Genomic DNA, 23995 nt, shown 5'->3' with positions numbered 1-23995 from the left:
TAATTATACACGTATATACAGGTATTATGCACTTTACTTGTAACAACAGTATTCCCATTCACATACTGCAGAATGTTATGCTCTCCATGCGAAATGATACGCACTGCTTGTCTTCTCTAAACTAGCATAATAAACATAAGATCGGATGTAATATCAATAAATAAAAGCTAGCCTTCAAAGCATCAAAACATAATTTACATTGACATTATCAACAGGGCATATGCACCGACTCGTTGCCAGGTCGAGAAATATGGCGGGCCGTTCGGGCCATGAAAATCGTACAGCTATGGAACTACGAATACTTCCCTGGAATGGATGTGAGGTTTTAACCAATGTCCGAAAGCACAGAACTGTAAAGTCACGCTACCAGCACTCCTGACCTTTACGTTCTTCCGCCTCTGAGCAACATTGTCCCATTTGGCTGGTGTGGGGTGAAACTGTATACCTGTGACGTATGCATTTCATTCCTAGGTCAGCACACAGCGTACGCAGCCCCGCCCACGCCAACTACAAGATAATAAGACATTATCATATTCTAAAATGTTTCAAAGAAATCCGGAGTACATTTTTTTTTTGGGTGTAACAGCCATATGCCTTGCATCTCCATGTGACATTGATAATCAGCCTGATACCCAAATTATCAGATTTGACTATTTTTCAGATATGGATTGCTTTTTCGGGACATGATTGATATTAGTTGCCCGAGGGATCTCAACTTCATGCTTCATGCTATAACCCGAGGAGGGTGCTCCGAGGGTCATAGCGTGGAGTTCAGATTCAAGGGCCAACTAATATTAACCATGCCCCGAATAAAAGCAGTCTATATCTGCTTCATACACCGAACATAGACTAAATTGAAATTGAACTATATTGACCGTTAACTTGGTCAATCATGATCGCGCTATACCAGTTAACAGATCGTGAACACCAGGGGCTTGTGCACAAGTTAGTGACTGATCGCGTTGTACGTGGGCAGTGGCCAAGTACTGTTCCGCACTGTGAAAGCTACGTAACAAGCGCAAACGTTTACAGATACAAGTGTTCTCAAACACCGAATAAAACAACGGAGCGAATGAACTGCACTCACTGATTTCTGCATATCATGTTGCAAATTCAGTGGTTCCTACGGGTTCCTATACGTAAATTCTGAACAAATTGCTGTCTGCAACTGCCGGGCCGTTTGCATTGCGAAAGGCCAAGCGCGCGTTCACAAAGAGTATTCACGCACGTACACGTACGCGTAGATTATGGTACTTGCAATAGAGGGCAGTTTGGATGGTATGAAGCGGTCCGCGTGGATGCTATAGGGTTCGCTTGCATACTATGAAGCTCCGTTCTGCGTGGGCATTGAGGCCTGCGACTTCAACCAATCAGAAACAAGGATTCATCAAGTGAGGTAAATAATGGATCATATGCAACGACAACTATTTGATTCAAATGTATTAGACATCTATGTATAAACAAAACTATATAGAATATAGATATGAATATAAATACATTGATAAATAAATGCCTGTAGGCATCACAGATACATATCATAATTCTATACAGTAAACATACCATTTATACACATATATCCATGTATGCGTGCATAATTGGTAATAATTACCAAAACGTAATTAATATCAAATTTCCTTCATAACGCATGAAATACAATTACTACCATAGACTGTCTGTCAGTTGATAGAACATAGATCTCAACAAGTGTCGATCTGCATGATTACGTATATTCGATATTCTTTACGGATTGATATTCACCTAATTACGTCAATATATCCAAATGCTAGTAATTCGAACCTGTCCTTTTCTTTGTACAGGACAAATATTAGCCCTAGAGTACTCAGCCTGAGCACAGGTTAATTTCATGCTGAGCAGCAAAGACAAGTAGGTTTCGCATGTTCATTACTTACAATAGTGACGCTTTCTACAATACTTTATACGTCGCTCCGTACAAGCCGGGGCGAATCAGAGGATCGGTCGTGTCTTGTAGGCACAGCCAAGCAGGCCCATTAGTCTTCCCTGCCACTGTTATGTTTCATACATGTCATACTGTGTTGTTTCAGCTGAAAAACAACAACAACAATAACAACAAAGGAACTAGAAGATGCACTCTGAGAGCCAAGACTTGCAAGAGCTCCTTACTACCACTAATCTTGTTCTTCCATAGAGATCAGTGATTTCCATTCATACATGCAGGCTAAAACAAGCCCAATTTCCAAATGAAGAATTATTTCCTTTACGTCACCAGCTTCCAGCTGAATGGCGCTTTGGCAGAGCAGAGCACGTGCTTTCGAGCGCGTAAGCAAACCTCAAATTCGCGAAGCTTGCCTTCAAGGCCTTAAGTTCTGCAAAAAAGATGTTTAAAAAATCCTTCAAATATCCATAAAAATTTCCACTATCACTATCAAAATTTAAACATCTGTTCCTTGTGTCATTATCAACTTTTCCAACAGGTTCCATTTAAATCCATCAACAACTTTTTGAGTTATTTTGCACACAGACAAACAAACAAACAAATCAAACAGACTAGAGGAGCACTCTGAGAGTGCAGACCTCCGTCAAGCAGCTCATTTCCACCACTGATTTTGTTCTTTAGTGGAGATCAATGATTTCTACCAATACGTATGCAAGCTGAAAATCGCCCGATTTCCCAATATAGAAGCCTTTGTTACGTCATCAACTTCCAGCTGCGCCCCGCGTCTCGCCCTAGCAGAAACTAGAGCAAGCACTTTAGTGTGCGTATACAAATGCAAACCTAAATAAATAAAAAAAATGCGCAGCTTGAACTCCCAGGTTCATTGACCCTATCTGCCAAATATCGAAAATCCTTCATAAAATCCACAAAATTTCTAGAACACTACCAGAATTTAATCTCTTTCATGTATCATTCTCAACCTTTCCTGTAGGTATCATTCAAATCCGTTTCCTACTTTTGGGGTTATTTTACACACGGACAAACAAACAAACAGACAAACTAGAAAAGCACTCTAAAAGCGCAGACCTCCGCTAAGCAGCTACTAGTAATTTCCTCCCATTTGTGCATCAGCTTCCAGTTGCTCTGAGCCTCGTGATCGTCGATCAGAGCACGCGCTTTATAGCGCGTATGTAAACCTCAATTTGCGCAGTTTGACCACTCAAGTTCATTGACGTTATCTGGAAAAAGACTAAAAGAAACCCTTAAAAAATCCATACAAATTCCTGGATCAATAATAAGATTTAATCATCTGTTCCTTGTGCCACTTTTAACTTTTCCTGCAAGTTTCATCCAATCCGTTCACAAGTTTTTGAGCTATTTTGCACAGAGACCAACATACAAACAAACAAACAAACAAACAAACAAACAAAGTTCATTGACCTTATATGCCAAAAGATAGAAAAAGAAAAATCCTTCAAAAATCCATAAAAATCCTCGGATCACTACCAACATTGTTTTGAGCTATTTTACAAACGGACAAACCGACGCCTATAATCACTAAATCCTCCTTCCTTGATGGAGGTAACAAACAAACCAAAGCCAATAAAAACATAACCTCCTCCCTTGGCGGAGGTAGTTACAAAATACACTGTACTGATACTAATAACTGATTGGTATTCTTCAGGGCCCCATTTTATAAAAGATGTTAGGATGACAACTCTTGCTAGAATGGCAACTTCCTATAGCAGCAGCCAATCAGGAAGCTGGATTCTTCTTGTTGTCATGACAATTGCCATTGCAGCAAGAGTTGCTATCAAATCATTTATTTTTTTTTATGAAACGGGGCTCAGTATGGTTTCAAACAAATCGAGTGATATTTTTACATCAGGCAGTCTCGTCTTCTTCATCGGCCGTTCTTTCGAAGACGCAGCCGCTGAAATCGGCCAAGCTGCATTCGCTCTCGCTTTTATAAGATCGAAGTCGATCTCGAGTGCAGTAGTCGCCCGACATTTTTTCGTCGTCGCGCTGGAATTCCCATCCGTCGACCACTTCGCTCTCGCCCGAGAGTGTAGCACTCATTCCAGACTCTCCCACGTCGGATGAGTAGCCGCCAGTGTGGATGACTTTCCTGGTGTGGTGGTCCTGCAGCACAGTGGAAAAAAATGTAATAGAATTGCTGTAGCCTACATAACCTTCAAGAGTAAAGGTCGCGACATTAAACATAAGTAGCATTTTGTTTTTGATTGTGCAAGAAAAAAAAAAACTAAACGAAAGATAAGCAGAGCCACATTAAGGCTGACATCTGAAAGAATGAAAGATTTTTTTTTTTAAATCATAAGATAGTCGACTTCAAGAATTTAAGGAAAGAAAATTCCTAAATTTACGAAAGTAACGAGTCAAAATAATGAAAGCAGATGTCAAAAGCATGAAAAAAAATATTTCAAATGCATAAGAGTTAGATGATTATGTAAAGCAGAAAGGGGAAAAATAACGAGGAAAAAGTTATTACATGTGAGGCGGATAATTTGCAACCACAATTTATCCCGTTGTTTTTTATCTATTTATATATTCGCTTGTCTTATTATCTGAAGTTGGCTTCATCAGTGAGTTGAACATTTGTTCGTAGAGGCTCTGCGTGAACAATATACACATACAAAATATTGGCAAAATATGATACCAATTATAAGGAAACGATTATAATACAACCTAGAATCTGTGATTGCAAAAAGCAAGACAAATAAAAGGTTTATTTCTTCGCTAAATCAATCATTATAATACAGTGATATTATGTAAAAACATATATATATATATATATATATGTATTATATATCATTATAATACAGTGATATTATGTAAAAACATATATATATATATATATATATATATATATATATGTATCTTGTAAAAAAATATTCATCATATGTATTAGTATTCTATATTTTTTTCACAAAATCAGTATGAATGCCAAAATTTCAAAGTCACAGTGCAATGAAACTTAAAAAGGTTTTTTTTTTTTTTTCTTATTTGCACCTCGTCAACTTTGTCGTTCGGTTTTGCACTTTGAAAATCGAGGTAATCCAATTTGCTCAGCTCGGTTATCTTCCGGTCAAACTCTTCGATCAGCGAGAGGAATGATGGGCGGTCTGCAGGATTGGTCAGCCAGCATCTGCGCATGTTCTGGTAGCTGGAGGACAATGACGTAACGACATGAACCAATGTCTATAAGCATGTACAGCCTGTTTCTTCCTCTCTTTCCCTCTATTTCTCTCTCCCTGTCTTTCTTCTTTGTTTCTTTTTCTGTCTCTCTGCCCTCCATCTCTCTCTCTCTCTCTCTCTCTCTCTCTCTCTCTCTCATGCATGAAGTTACTCTTCAATTCCTGAGATGAATAGCGATGTAACAATTATCAGTTTGTTGTTTCCTTTTTAAAAAGGTTTCTTTCAATATTACTACTATACCCGATGATTATAGTGGAGAAACACTAACTGCAATTCATTCATTCTGCACGAAACCAGAAAGAGAGTAGCATATATATATGTATATATATATATATATATATATAAATCTTTCAGAATGTGTTGCCAATTTAGATTTAAGAATCAGTCGTAAATATAGCACTAAAGAATCTTTTTAAACTTCTGAAACAGAAAAACAAATAGAAGCATTATGTAGACAATAAAGGGCTTAAAACATTTTTTTTTTTTTTTTTTACTGTGTCGGAGGTTTCTTTCGTGTTTCTACCCGCTCTTTTACATGGGACATATCATTGCATATTTTTCTAATGAGTTTTCAAAATTTCTCTTTATGTATGTGAAATATTTTGTGTTAATACCACAATGTATTGTTTATCTTTTGGAAACATGAAAACGTACTGAACTAAAACTGAAACTGACCTGATATGAATAAAAGTGCTTAAATGAAATACTTTCTTTTTTACTGTGCCGTAGGTTTCCTTCACGTTTCTATCTTTCTGCTCTTTTGCACTATTAGCATATAACCACTAAAATGAGACATATTACTGCATATTTGATCTTTTTCTTTAAACTGAGATAAAAAAGTTGTCGTCTTGTGCATCTAAAGTATCTTGTGTTACCACAATGCATTGTTTATCTTTCAGAAACATGAAAATGAACTAAATCAAACCTGAGTCGGAAATTGAACTGAACTGAACTGAACGTGAAAAAAAAGTAAATGTATTTAAGAGTTGAACGTACGCGATCAGATACCCTTTTTTGCACATTGTGCATATCTTTTTTTTTTTTACACACACGCACATACATAAAATATATATGTCAAAGCAGATGTGACAGTATATTCAAATACTGACTTAAATAGCTGGACCAAATTACACACAATGCCTTTAAGTTTTCAAAATACTTACACGTCCATGGGACAAGACTCCGGTTTCCTCATCCGATAACCGTCCTGTACCCGTCGCACAACCTCTCTACCATCCATTCCTTCATACGGCATTCCACCGTTAGTGAAGATTTCGTACAGCACAATGCCATATGACCACCTACAACGGGAAAAAGATAATTTGCGCAGTTGAAATCTAGACTAATTCTTTTTTTTTCATTATCATTTATTGAAAATATCTCATTTGACAAAGAATGAGAAAAAAGGTTACGAAAGCGGCACATTTAGGTAAAAGGAAACAGCAAGAAGGTCATTAACACATTCTAAAGTTCTGATATGGCACCATTTTTGTTTTTCTGAGACGGTTTCAAATAGGCTAGAGATTCTCAACAATTTTGGGCATCGTACGACAGGCTAGAGATTCTCAACAATTTGAGCATCGTACGACCGCCTTAAAGGAATGGTATAGTATTGGTGCAGATGAGGATTGATCTTTTAACTTTTTGCGAGATACTATGAAACCACTTATGAAATATTGCAGAACATATCATTCCAAGAGGAATTCAAAGTCTATTTGATGAAAATCAGTTATGACACGGCTGAGATATCAAAAATCAAATTAAAAAAAGTGATTCTGTTAAAAGGTGGGTCCCACCTTTTATTAGTATCACATTGTTTTGGATATCTCGGCAATTTGAAAACCAATTGTGATCAAATAAATTTTGAATTCATACAAGGTTCCTCATTCTGTCACCAACAAAGTTAGAAACCTGCTGAAGACAGGTGTCAACCAAAACTATACCATTCCTTTAATTCTTGTATCCTCATTTACATGTTAGCCAACTTACACGTCACTTTCTATAGTGCACTTTCCCTCTTTGTTGGTCTCCAAGCTGGCCCACTTCACTGGCCGGACTCTTTCAGTGGACAGCCGCTGGTAGCCGGTCTGGTAGATATCGCTGGCCATACCAAAGTCGGAGATCTTTACCACGAGATCCGCTCCAACGAGAATATTTCGGGCTGCGAGGTCTCCGTGGTAGAACCTCTGCGATGAGATGTAGTGCTGATGAAATTTTAATGATCATACAATCAATTTCTCTTTTGTTGCAACACCATCAGCGGAAAATTGTGATGTGATTACATCATTATCTCACTCATTTGCATATTCATTGCTCTACGAGTACTGTTCTACAGAAATAAGCGAAACTTCACAATTCATCACCTCCCTGATTTTATCTAGTTTTTGATCAAAATGTTCACTGTTGTATGAACTCGTAAGATGTTGCTATTTCTTATTAGACTAACTTGTGACTGGACTGGAGTTAATTGAATGGTTATTACATGGGAAGCTGCTACGGAAAGTCTCTGAACATTTACTCAATAGGTGTGGTCAGACTGGCAAAACTTCGAGATCTTAAAGATCGTGATCTTAAACTTCTCGATCTTTTGCCAATCTGACCCCGCTTAATGTGACCTGTATAGGTCTTTCATACCATCCCGTTTGCAATCTGGCGCGATATTTGGTAGCGATGCAAGTCTATTAGGTTGTAAATCCTGTCCTTTTCAACTTGTTCCACCTGCAGGTAAAGAAAATCATGATGATAGTGATGGCAATTATGATGATCTTGCATGATCGCATGATACAGACTCTTTGTAATTCAAGACGAGCTGCAGCAGCAGCAGTGTGTAAAATGTATTAACCTGACATATCGTATCCTGCAACAAAGTAACATTGTGTAACAACATCATCAACTTCATAATGAGTTGCCCTTTATCTAGAAGCCCGTAAAACTGAAAAGAACAGATGGTAATCAGCGAAATTTCAGCATTTCAAAATAAATACTGGTTCAGATTTTTAAGTCTATCAAAATCATGACCTTCTCAAATGCATATTCCATCGCGGATCGTAGTATCAAAAGACGTGTATCAAAACTCAACATACCTTATTACATCTTCTCAAAAACCTAAGGAGGTCCCCGTAAGCCACGAGCTCCGTGACAGCAAAGTACGGTTCGATCACTGTGCAGCATGCCAACACGGCGACGATGTTGGGATGGTTTCCTATTTCAATCATCAGCTTGATTTCGTTTAGAAAGTCCTGCTTCATACTCCTCGTTGCATTCTCTGTGGATAAGGACGAGAAAAAAAAACACATGAGATGATAACTACTTAGGGAAGGTGGACAGAATTCGACTTTGTTTGTTTGTGTGATTTTTCATCCAACACAACTGCATACATAAATCAAGATTCTCTGCAGTAACATCACATTATATATATATATATATATATATATATATATATATTGGAACCTACATCCTACAAGCTTTACTTTTTAGTAGGTTCCTCATATTACACATCATTATCTTATATGTACTTATACATTTGTGCAATTTTTATCTCAAATTGACTTTTGTGTTGAACATATTTTATTTCGAAATCAAATGAGATATAAAACCTGAATATGAAATATGGAATATGGAACATTAAGAATAAAAAATCAGTGTACAGATTACAATATACGCGTGCAGGATTCGAAGAAGGAAAATACATATGTTAATTGATTCCATTAACGAAATATATATCGTATAACCAAATTTCCAAATAATTACCCGAGAAATGTATGCGGAAGAAGGACTGCCACTATAAGCAAATGCTTGAAAACGTGGCAGCCCAGGATTCAGCTGGGGATTCAGCAAGGCTCGGGAGCAGGGTGGACTAAACGATTGAATAAATAGCCGAATGCATGCATGCATGCATGCATGCATGAATGAATGAATGAATAAAAATGAATAAAATGAATGCTCGTCGATAATACAAGAATTTTCTTCTTGTTTATTGGTATGGCCTCACGAACTTGACAGAAACCAGGGAAGGGCGTAAAGTCGCGTTCGATCACTCTTATAGAGTTGTAAATGTATTCGATAAATCTTTTTTTTTTTTATTGCACACCTTATTTGGTATCAATACCAATTTGGTAATGGCTTATCTCTAGTGCTGAGAGAATCCCTAAGATTTTCGCCAAGAATGGAAACTTCTGCTTTACTCATCCTTGAATGCTCTAACTAACAGTTGTGTTTATATGCCCTCTATGGCTTGAGTGACTATCAATACAGGTTTCATTAACTCACGTATTAAATCATCACTAGACGTCAATTGACTCTTTAATGACCACTAACATGCGCACAGCCTAGAATGTTAATTGCAATTACAACAGCTAACCATGAAAGGGTTAATTACCTTTAACCGTCTTGATGGCCACGGCAATTTCTCCCTTCTCCCCGTCAGATTTACGAAGGTGCCCCCTGTAGACGATGCCAAATTGCCCCTTTCCGAGGACTGTCTGAGTTTCAATGCGCGTATGTCGGACCTCCAGTGATCTAAAGACGGCATATACGTGGCTCAGGTATTCAGTATCTTGAATGTTTAAAAGGAAATAAGTAATGTGAGTACAGACTAACCCAATCACAACTTCAAAAACAACTCTCAAAAGCAAAGAAAATTTTAAAACGACGGTCAAACAGAGTTAAGAATGCTCTGGAACGAGTCGAGCTTTATCAATTCAGTTCTAGTTTTTATCTTATGATAGAACATTGATTAGTATTTTTCGTGCATACAAATTGTAAATGACACCAGTCGATGGAGCATTAGATTTAGCTCAGTAGATGATATTCGTGTTTTTATTGTTTACAATGCCAAATGCCAAGCGACCAATAATTTTCGCAGTTTATGTAAATATGGCTGAAGCGCGCACTTTAGTTGGGTTTTGAGAGCAATATACCATGAAACACAAACACAAACTGTGCGAGAAAAAAAGAAAGTAATGTGAGAGATACTTACTATCATTTTTTTTTTTTTGCTAACTTACACCGACTGATAAATTTTGTCACAGATGGGTTATGGATGGGTTGATTGCACCATCATCAACGTTTGAAATGCAAATTGGAATTCGCATACACATACACATCTCGGGAATTTGATCCTCACTTGAAAACATTTCAAACTCATAGAACATTTCCATAGTTATGTTCTACCCGCTCCCGATCCCGCACCGGTACGTCAACATACATTTCTTACCGTCGCAATCTTCTTTCAACTCCACTCGCTGGATGGAATGTCTGGAAAAGATCGGGGCATCATGTGCCCCCTTGCTTTTCGACTCTCGGAACTGTTTCACGGCCAGGTAGGAAACAACTGAGACGATTAGAAGTGACACAACGGCTGCAACTGTGCTTACAGTCAGCACTAGAGTCATGTCTAGAAGGCACAAAATGAAATATATAACTTGACATGGTCAGACAGTTATCATTTTATCTGTACAAAGAGGTGTAACTAATAATCAATGCATGAAAACATGTACAATGTATGGACCCTTACACACAGGCGCGCGCGCACATGTTAATTGCGTTTTCAAGAAGTGGCGAAAATCTAGTAAATATCCGATTTGAAGACTTTTCATATATTCTGATTGCACGTAATACGAAGATGCGTAACGTGTCAAGGGCTAATTTTCAAACCTTTTCAGTAATAATGCAATAATCTGGATAATGTCAATTCATGAGAAAGAAGACTAAGCGAGCTGGCACGAAGTGACTTGATCACGCCTTGTTCAAACACACATACCAAACGGTGATGCTACTAATTTGTTGTTTTAATGAAATGAAACGTAGGAATGGAGCAGAAACAGAACTAGTGATATCTTTCTGTACGTTTTCTCTATTGGCAGATGTTCCTTTTCCACAAAATGTCAAAAATGTCGACGGAGAGGTAAAAAAATCAAATTGTCTCACTGTATCCAACGTTTAGAAAGCCTATTGTCTTCCATATCCCTCGAAAAAAAAAGAACAAAAAAAGAATAGGCCGAGCTTGATATAATTCTAGCTTTGTGTGACTGATACGGCGTTTTTGGGTAAATGATGTTGTTTTACCGAATTCAAGGTAAGAAACAAGAGTACTATATCAAAGATTTGTCATTTATTTTTTGTAATGATTATTATGAACTAACTGAATTGAATCAAGATGAGGCCACAAAGAATTACCCTGAAAGTTGTCTGGCGATGTTTCAGTAGATGTCTGGGAGGTTGACGTCACTATCAGCGAGGACAAATCAGGGGTAGCGAAGAAGATCTGGGCCGCTTGACCACTCCCAAATTCTCCAGAAGGAATGTAGACGTAACACTCTACCTAAAGAATAGTTGGGAGAGACGTATAAACCCAAGTGATTATATAGGAACACACTATGTAATAATCAATGTGCCAAATCTGGATTGATCATCTGGGTGTTTCTGACTGATGATGTTTGTTATTCCGAAGGTTCGTTAAATCAGAAACAAACAAATTCCTGTGGTTAAATGTTCGTTTAAGAAATGATATAGAACTTTTTGTGGTGTTATTTTATAGAAAGCTCGTTATTAACACAGTTATCATTAAAGCTCGTTGTTATACTCGTTTTGTCTGCTTGCTTTTCAGGATAGACTGTGCGTGCTGTCATGCCCTATTTTACATACAACTAGAAATGCAAAACATTGTTAAATATCAGAACCATAGCAATGTTGATGCTACTGATACTTATAAAGACAAAATGAAAACAATATTGCTTGTAATCACAGTCATTACTAGAGCGCTGAGTGCAGTGTTTTATCAGCGACTGAAACAATAAATGAATAAATGTTTTTGGTTTATTTTTACATTGACAAAACATACATAAATACGAGGTGGAATTTTGACAATTTAAATTTACCTCGGTGTAAAAGGCGGTGTTGGGTGATAAGCCGGATATGGTAGCACGAAGTGGCTGTGAATCGTTCTAGATATTCCAATTAAATGAGGAACACATGCAGTGAGAAAATTACACTCTTTTTTCATAACTATTAACTCGCATGAATAAGAAAAGCACCAAACAAACCTCTCAAATCACAAACCACGAGATATAAGCATGTATTCATGCGAATAATCATAATCTTATGCAGATATTCACAATTTATTGTATACATTATTTCATCATGCATCATACTGAATTAGAATATACTACACACACACTTATCATATATATATATATATATATATATGAAGAGCTTGCTTCCAAAAGGCGCTAAATCCATCATTTTTCAATGGATTTTGGTTGCAAGCTCTTCATATATATATATATGTTTATATATACATATATATATATTTATTTATTATATATACATTTATATATACATATTATATACAAGTATATGTACCTTAATATTATTTAGACAGGTAAATTTTGTATATATATATATATATATATATATATATATATATAATATAAGGTGCAGCGGGCTTGGCCTCGTATGTTGTGGGTGCTGCATTATCTTTATGTATATGTGTGACGGAGGAATGACTCGCAGAGGTTGCAGTAATGTTCACTTTTCTTTTGCCTTATTCTGTTCCAATGTATGCAAATTGGTCTGAATGTCATGTTGCTGTCTATATTCCGTTTGATTGGCCTTTTTTATTTTCATTTTGCCTTGTTCTGTTCAAATGCATGCAAATTGGTTGCTTTTCTGCTTTTGTGTTTACGTTCCATCAAGCCCTCGAAAAAGGGTCGAAAGCTTGGGAGAATAAAAGGCCATAGTGAACATTACTGCGACGTCCGCGAGTCATTCCTCCGTCACACATATACATAAAGATAATGCAGCACCCCCCCACACACACACATATATATTATATATATGTGTATATGTATATACATTATATATACATGTATATATATATATATATATATATATATATATTTATATATATATATATATATATATATATATATATATATATATTAGATATATTTGTGCATATCGTATGTCGGTAGTTGGACAACATACAGTCAAACAAATTCTAGACACCCACATACATTAGTCACCTGGTGTAGGATCGCTGTGAGATCAACCTTGTCATCAGGCTGTCCGACGACGAACGTATTCAGCACATGCCTGTTTATCTGACCGTTCACTTGAACCGGGGCGGACCAGCCCAGCGTGACGGATACCTTTCCCGGCTCATCTAAATCAAGGTGCATGTCCACGACGGAGACGTTCACGGGTTTGCCGCTGAATGGGACAGCTATCGTTAAGGAATACAAAAGATGCCAAGGGTCACATATCTAAAGTGTCACAGATTCCCAAAAAGGTTCTTTTTGTGACAAACTTGAAGAGACAATAATTCATTTATTGCAATAAACAAATTGCCCTGCATCGACGTAAATAAGCACTGAATTGATCAGTGTTTTAGTAGTAGCCATGATAAAAAATCATGGGCGGTATGTACGCCCATGACTTTTTTATCATGGCTACTACTAAAACACTGATCAATTCAGTGCTTATTTACGTCGATGCAGGGCAATTTGTCAATCAATTGCAATGAAAGCATCTTGACGGAAGAATTTCATGAATTTAAATTCATTTATTTTGTGAATGTGAGAAGGTCACGTCGATCTGGGAAGTTTTACGAGGAATATTAGTGCAAAAGCATGATTTTAATTTCTATTTTACTAATTTCAATAAGTTGTTTGGTGTATCATCTGACAAAATTGTAACTATTTGATATTAGTGGAAAATGTTATATATCTATTTGTCAATTTAAAGATAATATACCAAATAAATGCATAATTTGAATCATTGTTTCAAAAAATATAACATAGAATATTATTTGGTTATTTTAAAGAAGGAATAAGCTTCCTATTCATGTTAAAAAATGGAGGTTTGGTTTCTGACATTTAATTTTTTTTTTTGGTGGTCAGTGTACTTACCAAGAATCTTGTTGCTAGTGAAAGTTAGATACATGACGAACGTACTCTCTCTCTCTCTCTATCAGTGCACTCAAAATGCAATACAGTGTATGTCATGTTCACAACTTCTATGATTTTAAGTAATTATGTGTCATGGAGTCACCAAAGAATGTGTATCATTTTACCCAAATGTTTCTCTTGTAACTTTTCAATTGTTACCAATTGTGTGTAAATAATGTGATTTGATTTGATTTAATAAAACATATAGAAAAAAAATTGAGCGTCACACTCTGGACAGCGCTCGCTGGAGACGGACCTGCTGCCATAGTTCTCTTGGCTCAATAGCCACCGCCCTATTTCCTCGCCACCACTTCACGGATGATATTCTGCCTTTCCCTGCGTAACTTTCCCTGCATAACACTTCACTTCCAGCCCCACAGTTACATTAATTTTAACGCCTTCAATGAATTTTTTGAACTCAAATGCTGAATTTCATTACATCTGGACTTTGTTCGAATTTTTCAATGTCAATATCAAATTTATTTTTACATTTCTGAATGGAAACTACATTAAGTACGAAAAAACAATGTTACATAATGTCCACCTTGGCTATACAAGAAAAAAATGGACACACAGAACACAGCGGTCGATGTGTCAGTCTTGAGCAAAGTAAAAGAATGCTACAGAGAAATACGATGGAACCTACTTAAAACAAGTTTGTGGAGCTTAGGTCCCAACAGGAGCCTAGTGTGAAGAACAGGATAAGGAGCACAGAACAACCTAAGACCAAACTAACGAATAAAATATGAAAATAAATTGAACTGAACTGAAATAATGGAGCAGTAAAAACAAAATGATTCCTCTCCAATCCCACCCTCTCCTCTGTGATATGCTTCACAAAAATAAACAAGAGTTTGGGATATGTGAAATGGATATTACTCCGAAAAAGGACGTAGGCCTAAAAGAATCTACCCCAATACCCCAGATGATAAAATAGAGAAACAAACAAAAAACAAATACATTTATTATCAAACAAAAATATTGAATGTTCAGACTCACATTGGTTTCGACAAAATTCCTCATCACGTGTCTCCTCATAGCAATCTGTTGGAAGACAGTGAAATTCAGTCACAGCAGATGATCAATCTCCACTTACATATTGCATTTGGCTTATGGTCTATCTCTGTTGAGCAATTCCATTAGTTTCTGGAATAGCAAATCCGAACACAATATTTTCTCTCTACACATACCTACGTATAATGAAGAGATCTTAAATTTTTTTGGGGGGTCTAAATCATCAAAAGGGTCCTGGTCATAACAGTGATGGATATTGTCTAATGAAACATAACATGACTGCATACAATAGATCTGGTCTGGTGCTTTCTGCGATAAAGGCTGTGAAATCCATTCCAATATTCATGAGAGAAGACATATGATACGAGGTATGTAATAATTGACCAATATATTGCTTACAGGCTTTCCTTAAATCTTAGAAAATGTATTACAATACGTTTCTTTGTCGTTGTAAGTCATTTTCTTTTTTAGATTTTCAGGTTGGATTTCGACCAAAACATCATTACTATCTACACTTGCACCGGAGAAAGGATTGATCAGTTTTTAAATACCATTTGAATTATATGATTTGCTTTAAAGTGGGTTGTCTTTCTAGGTATGGGTTATTATCAAAGCTAATGTCAGTGGATAGTCTTCTGCGATTGCTTTGTAGGCCAATAGCGCTACGATTACTCCAGTCGTATTTTCTCTAACGCGCAGAGCATTGTTATGATGTTATGTTGTTATGATTCATGTTTGCAAAAATGTTTCATTGCCCTAGTATACACTACACTGACGAAGGCCCGAGGCGGGTTGAAAATTTCGTGAACAAAAACCTTCTTGTTGGATCTACAGATGGCGTATTTGAGGCTCATTCTTGTTGTAATCATATATATATATATATATATATATTTATATGTAAATACATACATATGATTTTCAACATATTGGACTTCGAATGTTATAATCATAAGAAGAGTGAGTCTCAAATACTTCACCTGTAAATCCAACTAGAAGGTTTTTATTCACAAAATTTTCAACCCGCCTCGGGCTTTCGTCAATGTAGTGTATACACCCTCTTGTTGGATGTAGTGTATCTACAGATGATCTACAGATGACGTACTTTAGACTCATTCTTCCTATATATATATATATATATATATATATATATATATACATATATATATATATATATATATATATATCAAGACGACGTATTTTAGACTCATTCTTCTTAGATATGTATATATGTATATATGTAAATACCGTCTTTGAGCAAAAACAAAATTTGATAAACTAGAAATGTCGCTATGGCGACTGGTATGCCTCCGCCATAATGCATGATTCTCCTAATAGGTCTAGATAGTCCATGTGGACAATGTGTGATTACATTTTCACAAAACTGGCAAAATATTGAAATGACAAGTTTGTCAGAAATGTGTTGAATGTTCACCTTCCTTGAACTTGGTTTAATTGGATGAATAGGAGAGCATGTATTTGGGGATTTAAGGACTTTAACTTGACTTTGACCCATTCATACATTTATGCATTGAGTAATTTTCATGGTACCGGTATGGAGAAAAAGTGCAATTTCTGTACTGAATAGTAAATTGTTACCATGTTCATCTGGCCTTAGACCCTAAAATTCATAAGATAATCACTTTCAGGTAGAACATGCATAGATATGCAGTAGGTTTCACGATAAATTGAGCCACTTCCGAGATATGGAGGAAAAAGTTAGTTCAGCACTTTCACTTGATCTTTGACCTTTTGACCTTTGAGGCAATAAAAAAAGAAAAAGAAAAAAAAACTCTCCAGAGAATTTCTATTAGGTTACACATGCATACACCAAGTGTAAAAAAAAAATACTAATCCTGCTGGCATTGCATGAACATGAGGGAAATAGTAAAATTTTGAAGTGTTGCACTTGACCTTTGACCCCTGACCTTTGACCCCATGAACCCTACATTCTCTAGATAATCACTGCCAGTCAGTACATGTATATATACTATGTTCCATGAAGATACCTTGAACAATTTTCCAATTTACAGAGAAAAAAAAGAAGTTTTAATACTTTTACTCGACCTTTTGACCTTTGACCTTTGACCTCATGACCCAAACTTTCACCAGAGAATCTAAATTGGGTAATACATGTATACACTAAGTTTCAAGAAAATATCTTCAGGCATTGCATAGATATGGTGGAAATAGTGAAATTTTATGTATTTGACCTTGACCTTTTGACCTTTGACCTTGAGCACGTGCACCCAAAAGTTGATAGGCACAACTTCACCCCCTAATACACATACATGCCAAGTTTCATCAGGATACCTCAACAGCTTTTGATAGTTACCTTATCCACAAAATTCATTACGGACGGACGGAAAGACGGACGGAAGGACGGACGGACGGACGGACGGACGGAAGGACGGACGGACGGACGGACAACCCGAAAACATAATGCCTCCGGCACCACTTCGTGGCGGAGGCATAAAAACGATCCTTAACCCGGCTGAAAACTTTAACAAACATACGGTATTTTCGCAGAAGGCACAATCGATCAACGTTACCTGGGGCGACGATGTCGTTGACGCATGTTGAATATCTACTGAGCACACCACTCGTCGCATTGTACCAACCCACCTATAGAGAAAATAGGGGTTAGGCGTTAGTCCATTACACGAGCTGAATTCATGCGTACTGAGTCCGAGCTTCAGTCTATCAAACGTTTTTGTATGGTATAGATTTGATTGGCAAAATCGGGAATCCGTTCATGGATTTATCCCTAAAGCACACATGCATCACATAAAATAATTTCGAATCACAACAAAAGGAATAACCGTCAAAATTCCTTATTAATTTATGTTCATTATTGATTAAAAAATCACTGTTGTAATTTTTATTAACAAACACTTGTCAAAATTGTATGCAAAGAAAATGCATGTAGTTGATAATGATTTTGATTAACATAATATCACCATTACAGAATATGTGCCTGCATAAAGAAAGATCCACGATTTCGGTTAAAATCAGCTTTAAAGAATCATTTCTTATTCACCACAAGATTTGCAAAATTTTTGTTCAAATAATGTAGTCCTACTATTTAATTCTTTTTAACGACTGAAAAAAAAAAAACACCTCAGGAAATATACCGAAGATTTGTGTGCTTAATCTAGCGGAGAGTTGTGAGTCTATGATTTATATAAGATGCATATAGAGATGTATGCTGACGTATTGTGTGGACTCGGAATAATGTACAAGTATTGGAACTGGATCATCACTTTCTTTCAATTTTGTACCTCAAATGTCAGTGTGTATCCGAACGGAATAGCCTCCGCGTAATAGTAAGGATGCATCTGTTTAAAAATGGGAATGAAAGGTGACGATGAGAGCAAGTGAACATGTCATAGTGGTATATACAAGAAAGGCAAAGAGAAAGGATATGATCTTGATCCAAATCGCGTCTACATTATTTCAAAATGGTTAAAGAGCATAAACTTTATTGGTCCATACTCATCAATCATTCCAGATTTCTGTCCTCAGATTATGACTAAAGTAAAACATTAGATAGCCAATTAAAGCCATCGATATCAGCCTATCATACCATACAAAATATTCACTCGGAAATTCCATCCATGTTAATTTAGTTTGCATTTGTTACCGACAATATGAGTAAGAGCTCATTGCCTGTGGTACCATGTCAGTTCTAGCATCGCTATTATAACCACAGGGTTTAGCCGCTATCATCCTTTTTATAGCATTTCCACGTACCCATTCATAGACATTGGTGAGGACAGGCATTGTCGGTGAAATAAATTCACTGAGCAGGATTCCAACTTGAAATATTCTTCTTTAAGAGGCAATTCATGGACTCGTTAGAAATTAGACGGGAACTCACGTCAGTTTCATTGTTATTTGTTCAATATCCTAATGTATCTGACCGATTATTGTTTTGAAGTTTAATATTCAACCAAGAATAGCATTATATTTTAAACTTTTAGAGCTGAAGATTTGAATTTTGGTCAGTTTCGTACACCATTAATGGAAAATTGTGATATGATGACATGATCAGCTTACTCACTGTCCTCGGATTTGAACCCGCATCACCCAGCACTACTTACCTCTAACAAAGTAGCAGATGACGCAACTATACCTGGCTAGTTCTTTCCTTTTCACTTGCCTGTACAGATCGAGCATATAGACCTACAATCTTTTTATGGAGAGTAACCGCCAAAAAAATCCCCCAAAACAAAGAAAAACACAAAACAAGATAAAAGAAAAAAACTCTTTATAACTACACTCTATCCACAAAACAAATTCCCGTCAGCTATATTAGGTTTGTGCACTGTAAAAACATCGGTGTTAAATTTAACACCACGGGTGTTAAATCTAACACCGATCTAACTTCAATAAAGGACCACACCCACAGGTGTTAAAAATGCACTGTGATGGTGTTGAAAAGTGTTCACCTGACACTTCGTGGTGTTAATTTGACACTGTACCTGGTGTTATTTTGACACTGTACTAGTGTTAATTCAAAAATGACACCACATGGTGTTGATTTGATATTTGCTGGTGTTAATATCAATGGTTTAACACCCGTCCAGCTTCAATAAGGGACCACACCAGCTGGTGTTACTTTGGTGTAAATTTATTTTCACATTTTTTCAAAAATCCAGTATTTTAATGTAAAATTCTTGATCGTCTTGTTTAAATTAAATAAAAAAATCAACAAGAAGTGCAGTTACTAAGAAACTCTTCAAAAAACAGTTTAAAATTTGGAAATGACACCCGTAGGTGTTAACTTAACACCATAAATGAGCACCGAAAATTTAACACCAGCTCGGTGTTCACTATTTAACACCGGACTTTTTGCAGTGTGTATTCCTTCATCCGTTCGTTTATTAACTTTTTTTGAAAGGAAAAAGTTTTGATCTTACCAAAAGATGATGATTCTCCAGCAGAAGACACCCAACGGAGTTCTGGACAGACAAGTTGTCATTCATATCGACACATGGAATACTTAGACCACTGTTGTTTCGCAAGCGAACTGCGTAAGAATTACCTGCATGTTTGACATTTGAAAGAAATAGCAACGAAACTGCTTCAATGTCAGCGCAGCATCTACACTACATCAGGAGCGTTCATGTATGAAAGGCCACCATGCACATATTTATGTAATATTGGACGGCCTTGAGGTTATTACCAGGAAATATTGGACGAGCTATGCACAAAATATTGGACGAGTCGAAGACGAGTCCAATATTTTTCTTAGCGAGTCCAATATTTCCTTGTATTAATCGAAATTAGGACATCCAATATAATCATTATTATCCTACAGAGGATTTTAGCAAAGAATATTTTCACTTACCATTTCTGCTTCTGAGTGCTGTATGGTCTCCTACTGTACACTGTACTTGATCTTGACATGGGGTACGGTACACTCTTCAGTGCAAGTTAATCCACTTCATTCCCAGATAAAACAGTGATCTATGTATTTTGATGTACAATTTTAATTAATTGATATATGAAACTTGTTTGTATAATCACAGAATTTTAGAAAAAAAACCCCGATATTTTAGTTAATTTGAGATCGACCAATCACAGACGTTTTTACTTCATATTTCGGGTCATCTCGTATATCTCAACCAATCACGGTGCAGTTTATAAAAAAAATAAAAACTTTGGGGAATCCCCCTCTTGCCGTCCAATATTTTAAATATTGGTCGCCTCGGCAAAAAATATTGGTCGAGTTCAACAAACTTTCTAAGTGGGTCGGAGGTTATGAGGTGCGTCGACAAAATAACACTTGTATTTGGGCTCTAAAAATCCTCTGTATGGATAATAATCTCCGATATCCTCTCAGAGGTTCTACGTAATATACGTAGTATACGTGTTGCATGAAGGAAAGGAAAGTGATGTCATTATTCGACTTTAACAAAAGTCGCACAACCCTGACACTATATGAAATAAGAGAAACGTTGATATTGGTCAAGCACAGTTTCATGATTAAAAGTGTGCTGTTAATTCCATCTGGTATTGACTGGCGCCATTTTTGTAAGTGTTCCTCCATACGTACATACATGGCATACATACATACTTAGTTACATACATACGTACATACATAATTGAATGCATAATGTATATCGTGCATACATACGTTCACAGATAGTTCTAACTGAAGTAACATAAAGCATCATTCCAGAATGTACCCTCCCCGTAAAACAGACAAGTCAGATGATTAACGAATATGAGAGAGTTTACGTCTGTCATCAGATTCAAAAATTGGAGACAAAGTGGTGAAATGGAGAACAAGTTGCAGAAAGAATGTGAATGATGATTGTCAGGGTAACTGCTCCTAGCCATTCGTATCGATTCTTCTGACTAGAACATAAATAGCTCAGTAGTAGGAAACTTTGGCACCCACCGGGCAAAAATGGCGACCCAGTCAAACTCTCAGGTGGCTTCCACGTGATATTTGCATCGGTTCTCCATCCACTTTCTTCCTGTCTGTGAACAACGAATCTAGCTTCCACTGTGGTCTGGTCTACATCTGCCGTTGAGTTAAAGTAACGAGATTTTTTCTCTTATATCTGCTGAAGTGCAGACATTGACAATGAATAGTGCCTGTGCCGTATCATTTTTTGTTAGTGCAAGTTTTGGTTTGTGTTTTGCATCATCCATGTTAATTATCAAGTGATTTATAAACGTACATAATTACATTAGTTTGGCCTATATACGATATTGGTATGTTGTTTTTTTTTTCAGGCATTCATGTCCTACAAGCTCCACCTTTGAGTAGATCACTCTTTTCCTATTTTATCATTTTTTTTTTACCATGCGAAGTGTGCATGGTTATCTAGGTATAAAATTATCCATTCTTATATTTTATATCATGCTTTTTGATTCGTACTTCTTTCCAATTTTGTAACAATATGAATTGACAAAAATATACTCTGTATTATTTAGACCATCTATTCCCTTTTAATTGATGTAAATAAGTATAACTGAATTGAATTGAATTGAATTGAATTGAATTGAATTGAATTGAATTAAATTGATTTGAATAAAGATGGCGAAAAATGATGAAAATTTGCCAAACCTTACTTTCTTGTAAATTAAGGATGAAAAGTCTCGTCTATGCAGTAACAGGTGGCTTATTGTGCGAAAAGGATTTCACATTCGACGTGATACCACATAAGCAGATAAGAGCGTTGTAGAGACGTTGCTATCACCTAACTACGCTCCCATTTAATTGGTTTTTATATATAAAGGCGTCGATGAATAAAGTTCGATTTATAATCTTGAGATCATAATTTCCTTCAAAAAATCATAATTGCTTATAGAAAGACAACTGTAACACACTGTAATTTGATTCGAAGGCTGTAAACTATCATCTTAGATTTCTGCAATGGTTAGATTTGTATTAAGGCATTGTCCTTTCTGCTCCTAATCATCACTGAAAGAAAATATATGGAACAATAGCCTATATACTTGCACCACTTCCCCGTCCAATCTTACTGCCGTATCTGAAAGAGTAGGAATTACTATTGTATTTGATCGATTTAAAACTTAAAGGGGAAATCCAGTACAAATATAAGTTTGTCTTGTAAGAAAGAGTAAAATATTGTGAGTTCAACGGTATATTTTTTAACGAAATCGGATGAAAAATAAGGAAGTTAAGACACTCAAAAGTTTCCTTTTTTTTTGGGGGGGGGGAACAGTCTTGAACAGTCAATATGAATATGCAAAATGGTAAAATGAGCATGTCATTTCCTGACAACGTACCACATAGTCTGTACATGAAATTTTGTCATTTCCAGTATTTCATTCAAACGCAATTATGCCCGAGGCTCAAATCCTCGTATATCTACCTGATCACTATTCTGAAGTTATTCAACCAGGAATAACATCATGTTTCAGACTTCAATGGCAGAAACATTAAATATTCGTCAATTTTTTTTTTAAAACGATCAATGGAAAATTGTGAGGGTATGACATGGTTAGATCACTCGTTTGCATATTCATGTCCACTGTAAAAGAACTGTTTTGCAGTTAGCAAAACTTAAAAATGTCATAACGTCCTTATTTTTTATCCGATTTCAGTCAAAGTTTTATCGTTGAACTCGTAAGATTTTACTCTTCTTTATCAGACTACTTTATATTTGGAGTGGATTTCCTCTTTAATTGGAGAGGACTATCATGCATTGACTTACAGGGCACGTCGCACAGACATGTCTTGCAGGGGAAATCGTCGATAGCTTGCGTTACTGCCCATGCGCAGACGATTAATAGTTGTTGAAGAACCGTGATTGCTGGATTACGCCGGTGAACCATCGTGACAGCTAATTCCCACGTGGCGTTCAAGGAGGCGTCAATACACAAAATCAGGGCACTTAGGGAAAGATACCTGGAACCGAGGAGGGAAGGAAAACAAAAGAGAAAGGAACGAATTTACCAACCTTCACAGTACATATGTGACGAGCATCACAATGCAAGCAAAATGTGTCACGCCCTAATTTTAGATGAGGACTCAAAAAAAAAAAAAGGTAGAACGGATCAACCTAGTAAAGCTTGAGCTTTCCATATTTTCTGAAGAGGAATTCTTCATCTACATTATTGTAAATTCGTAAATCATAAAACAAATGAGAAATTGCGTTTTTTAGCAGTTTTTCTGGAACATTTATTTGTAGAATGGTGTGATTAGCTGTGCCTGCTATTATATAGAGGCCTGTTTTCATTTCTTAAAAAATATTTTCACACTCTTCGCTTTCAACTCTAATAACTTTTGAAAGGATGATGCTATTGTCTGATTCGATATTCGTAATGGATAGAATATGTTACTATAGCATGCTCAATTTTAGCTTGCTTTCTTTTCGATAACTAGATAGGTTAGAAGAGTCCATTTCAATTGAGTTATATA

General features: G+C 36.4%; 1 protein-coding gene across 1 annotated transcript; it reads right to left on the bottom strand.

Moving 5' to 3' along the window:
- Positions 1–3799: 3799 nt before the first annotated feature.
- LOC139739961 (ephrin type-A receptor 3-like) lies at positions 3800–18873 on the bottom strand. Its single transcript, XM_071650559.1, has 13 exons — positions 18844–18873; positions 17643–17715; positions 13156–13355; positions 12010–12075; positions 11309–11453; positions 10347–10526; positions 9510–9686; positions 8215–8396; positions 7766–7849; positions 7121–7317; positions 6295–6432; positions 4946–5099; positions 3800–4057 (listed from the first exon to the last, which is right to left on the bottom strand). The coding sequence occupies exons 1-13, from the start codon at positions 18871–18873 to the stop codon at positions 3800–3802; spliced, it is 1884 nt and encodes a 627-aa protein (XP_071506660.1).
- Positions 18874–23995: the final 5122 nt, after the last annotated feature.

The sequence above is a fragment of the Diadema antillarum genome, unplaced genomic scaffold (genome assembly GCF_040938485.1).
Source record: "Diadema antillarum isolate AM-2024a unplaced genomic scaffold, OU_Dant_1.0 seq00000822_RagTag, whole genome shotgun sequence".
Classification (NCBI taxonomy): domain Eukaryota; kingdom Metazoa; phylum Echinodermata; class Echinoidea; order Diadematoida; family Diadematidae; genus Diadema; species Diadema antillarum.
This window is presented reverse-complemented; position numbering and strand designations above follow the sequence as displayed.

Excerpts from the sequence above, each read along its gene's own strand:
- LOC139739961 (XM_071650559.1), bottom strand. The coding sequence starts at position 18,873 with ATGCCTGTCCTCACCAATGTCTATGAATGG. Across the intron at positions 12,076-13,155 it reads TCACAGCGATCCTACACCAG|AACGATTCACAGCCACTTCG; the intron begins GTGACTAATGTA and ends TGGAATATCTAG. Across the intron at positions 7,850-8,214 it reads TTTTGAGAAGATGTAATAAG|GTGGAACAAGTTGAAAAGGA; the intron begins GTATGTTGAGTT and ends CTTTACCTGCAG.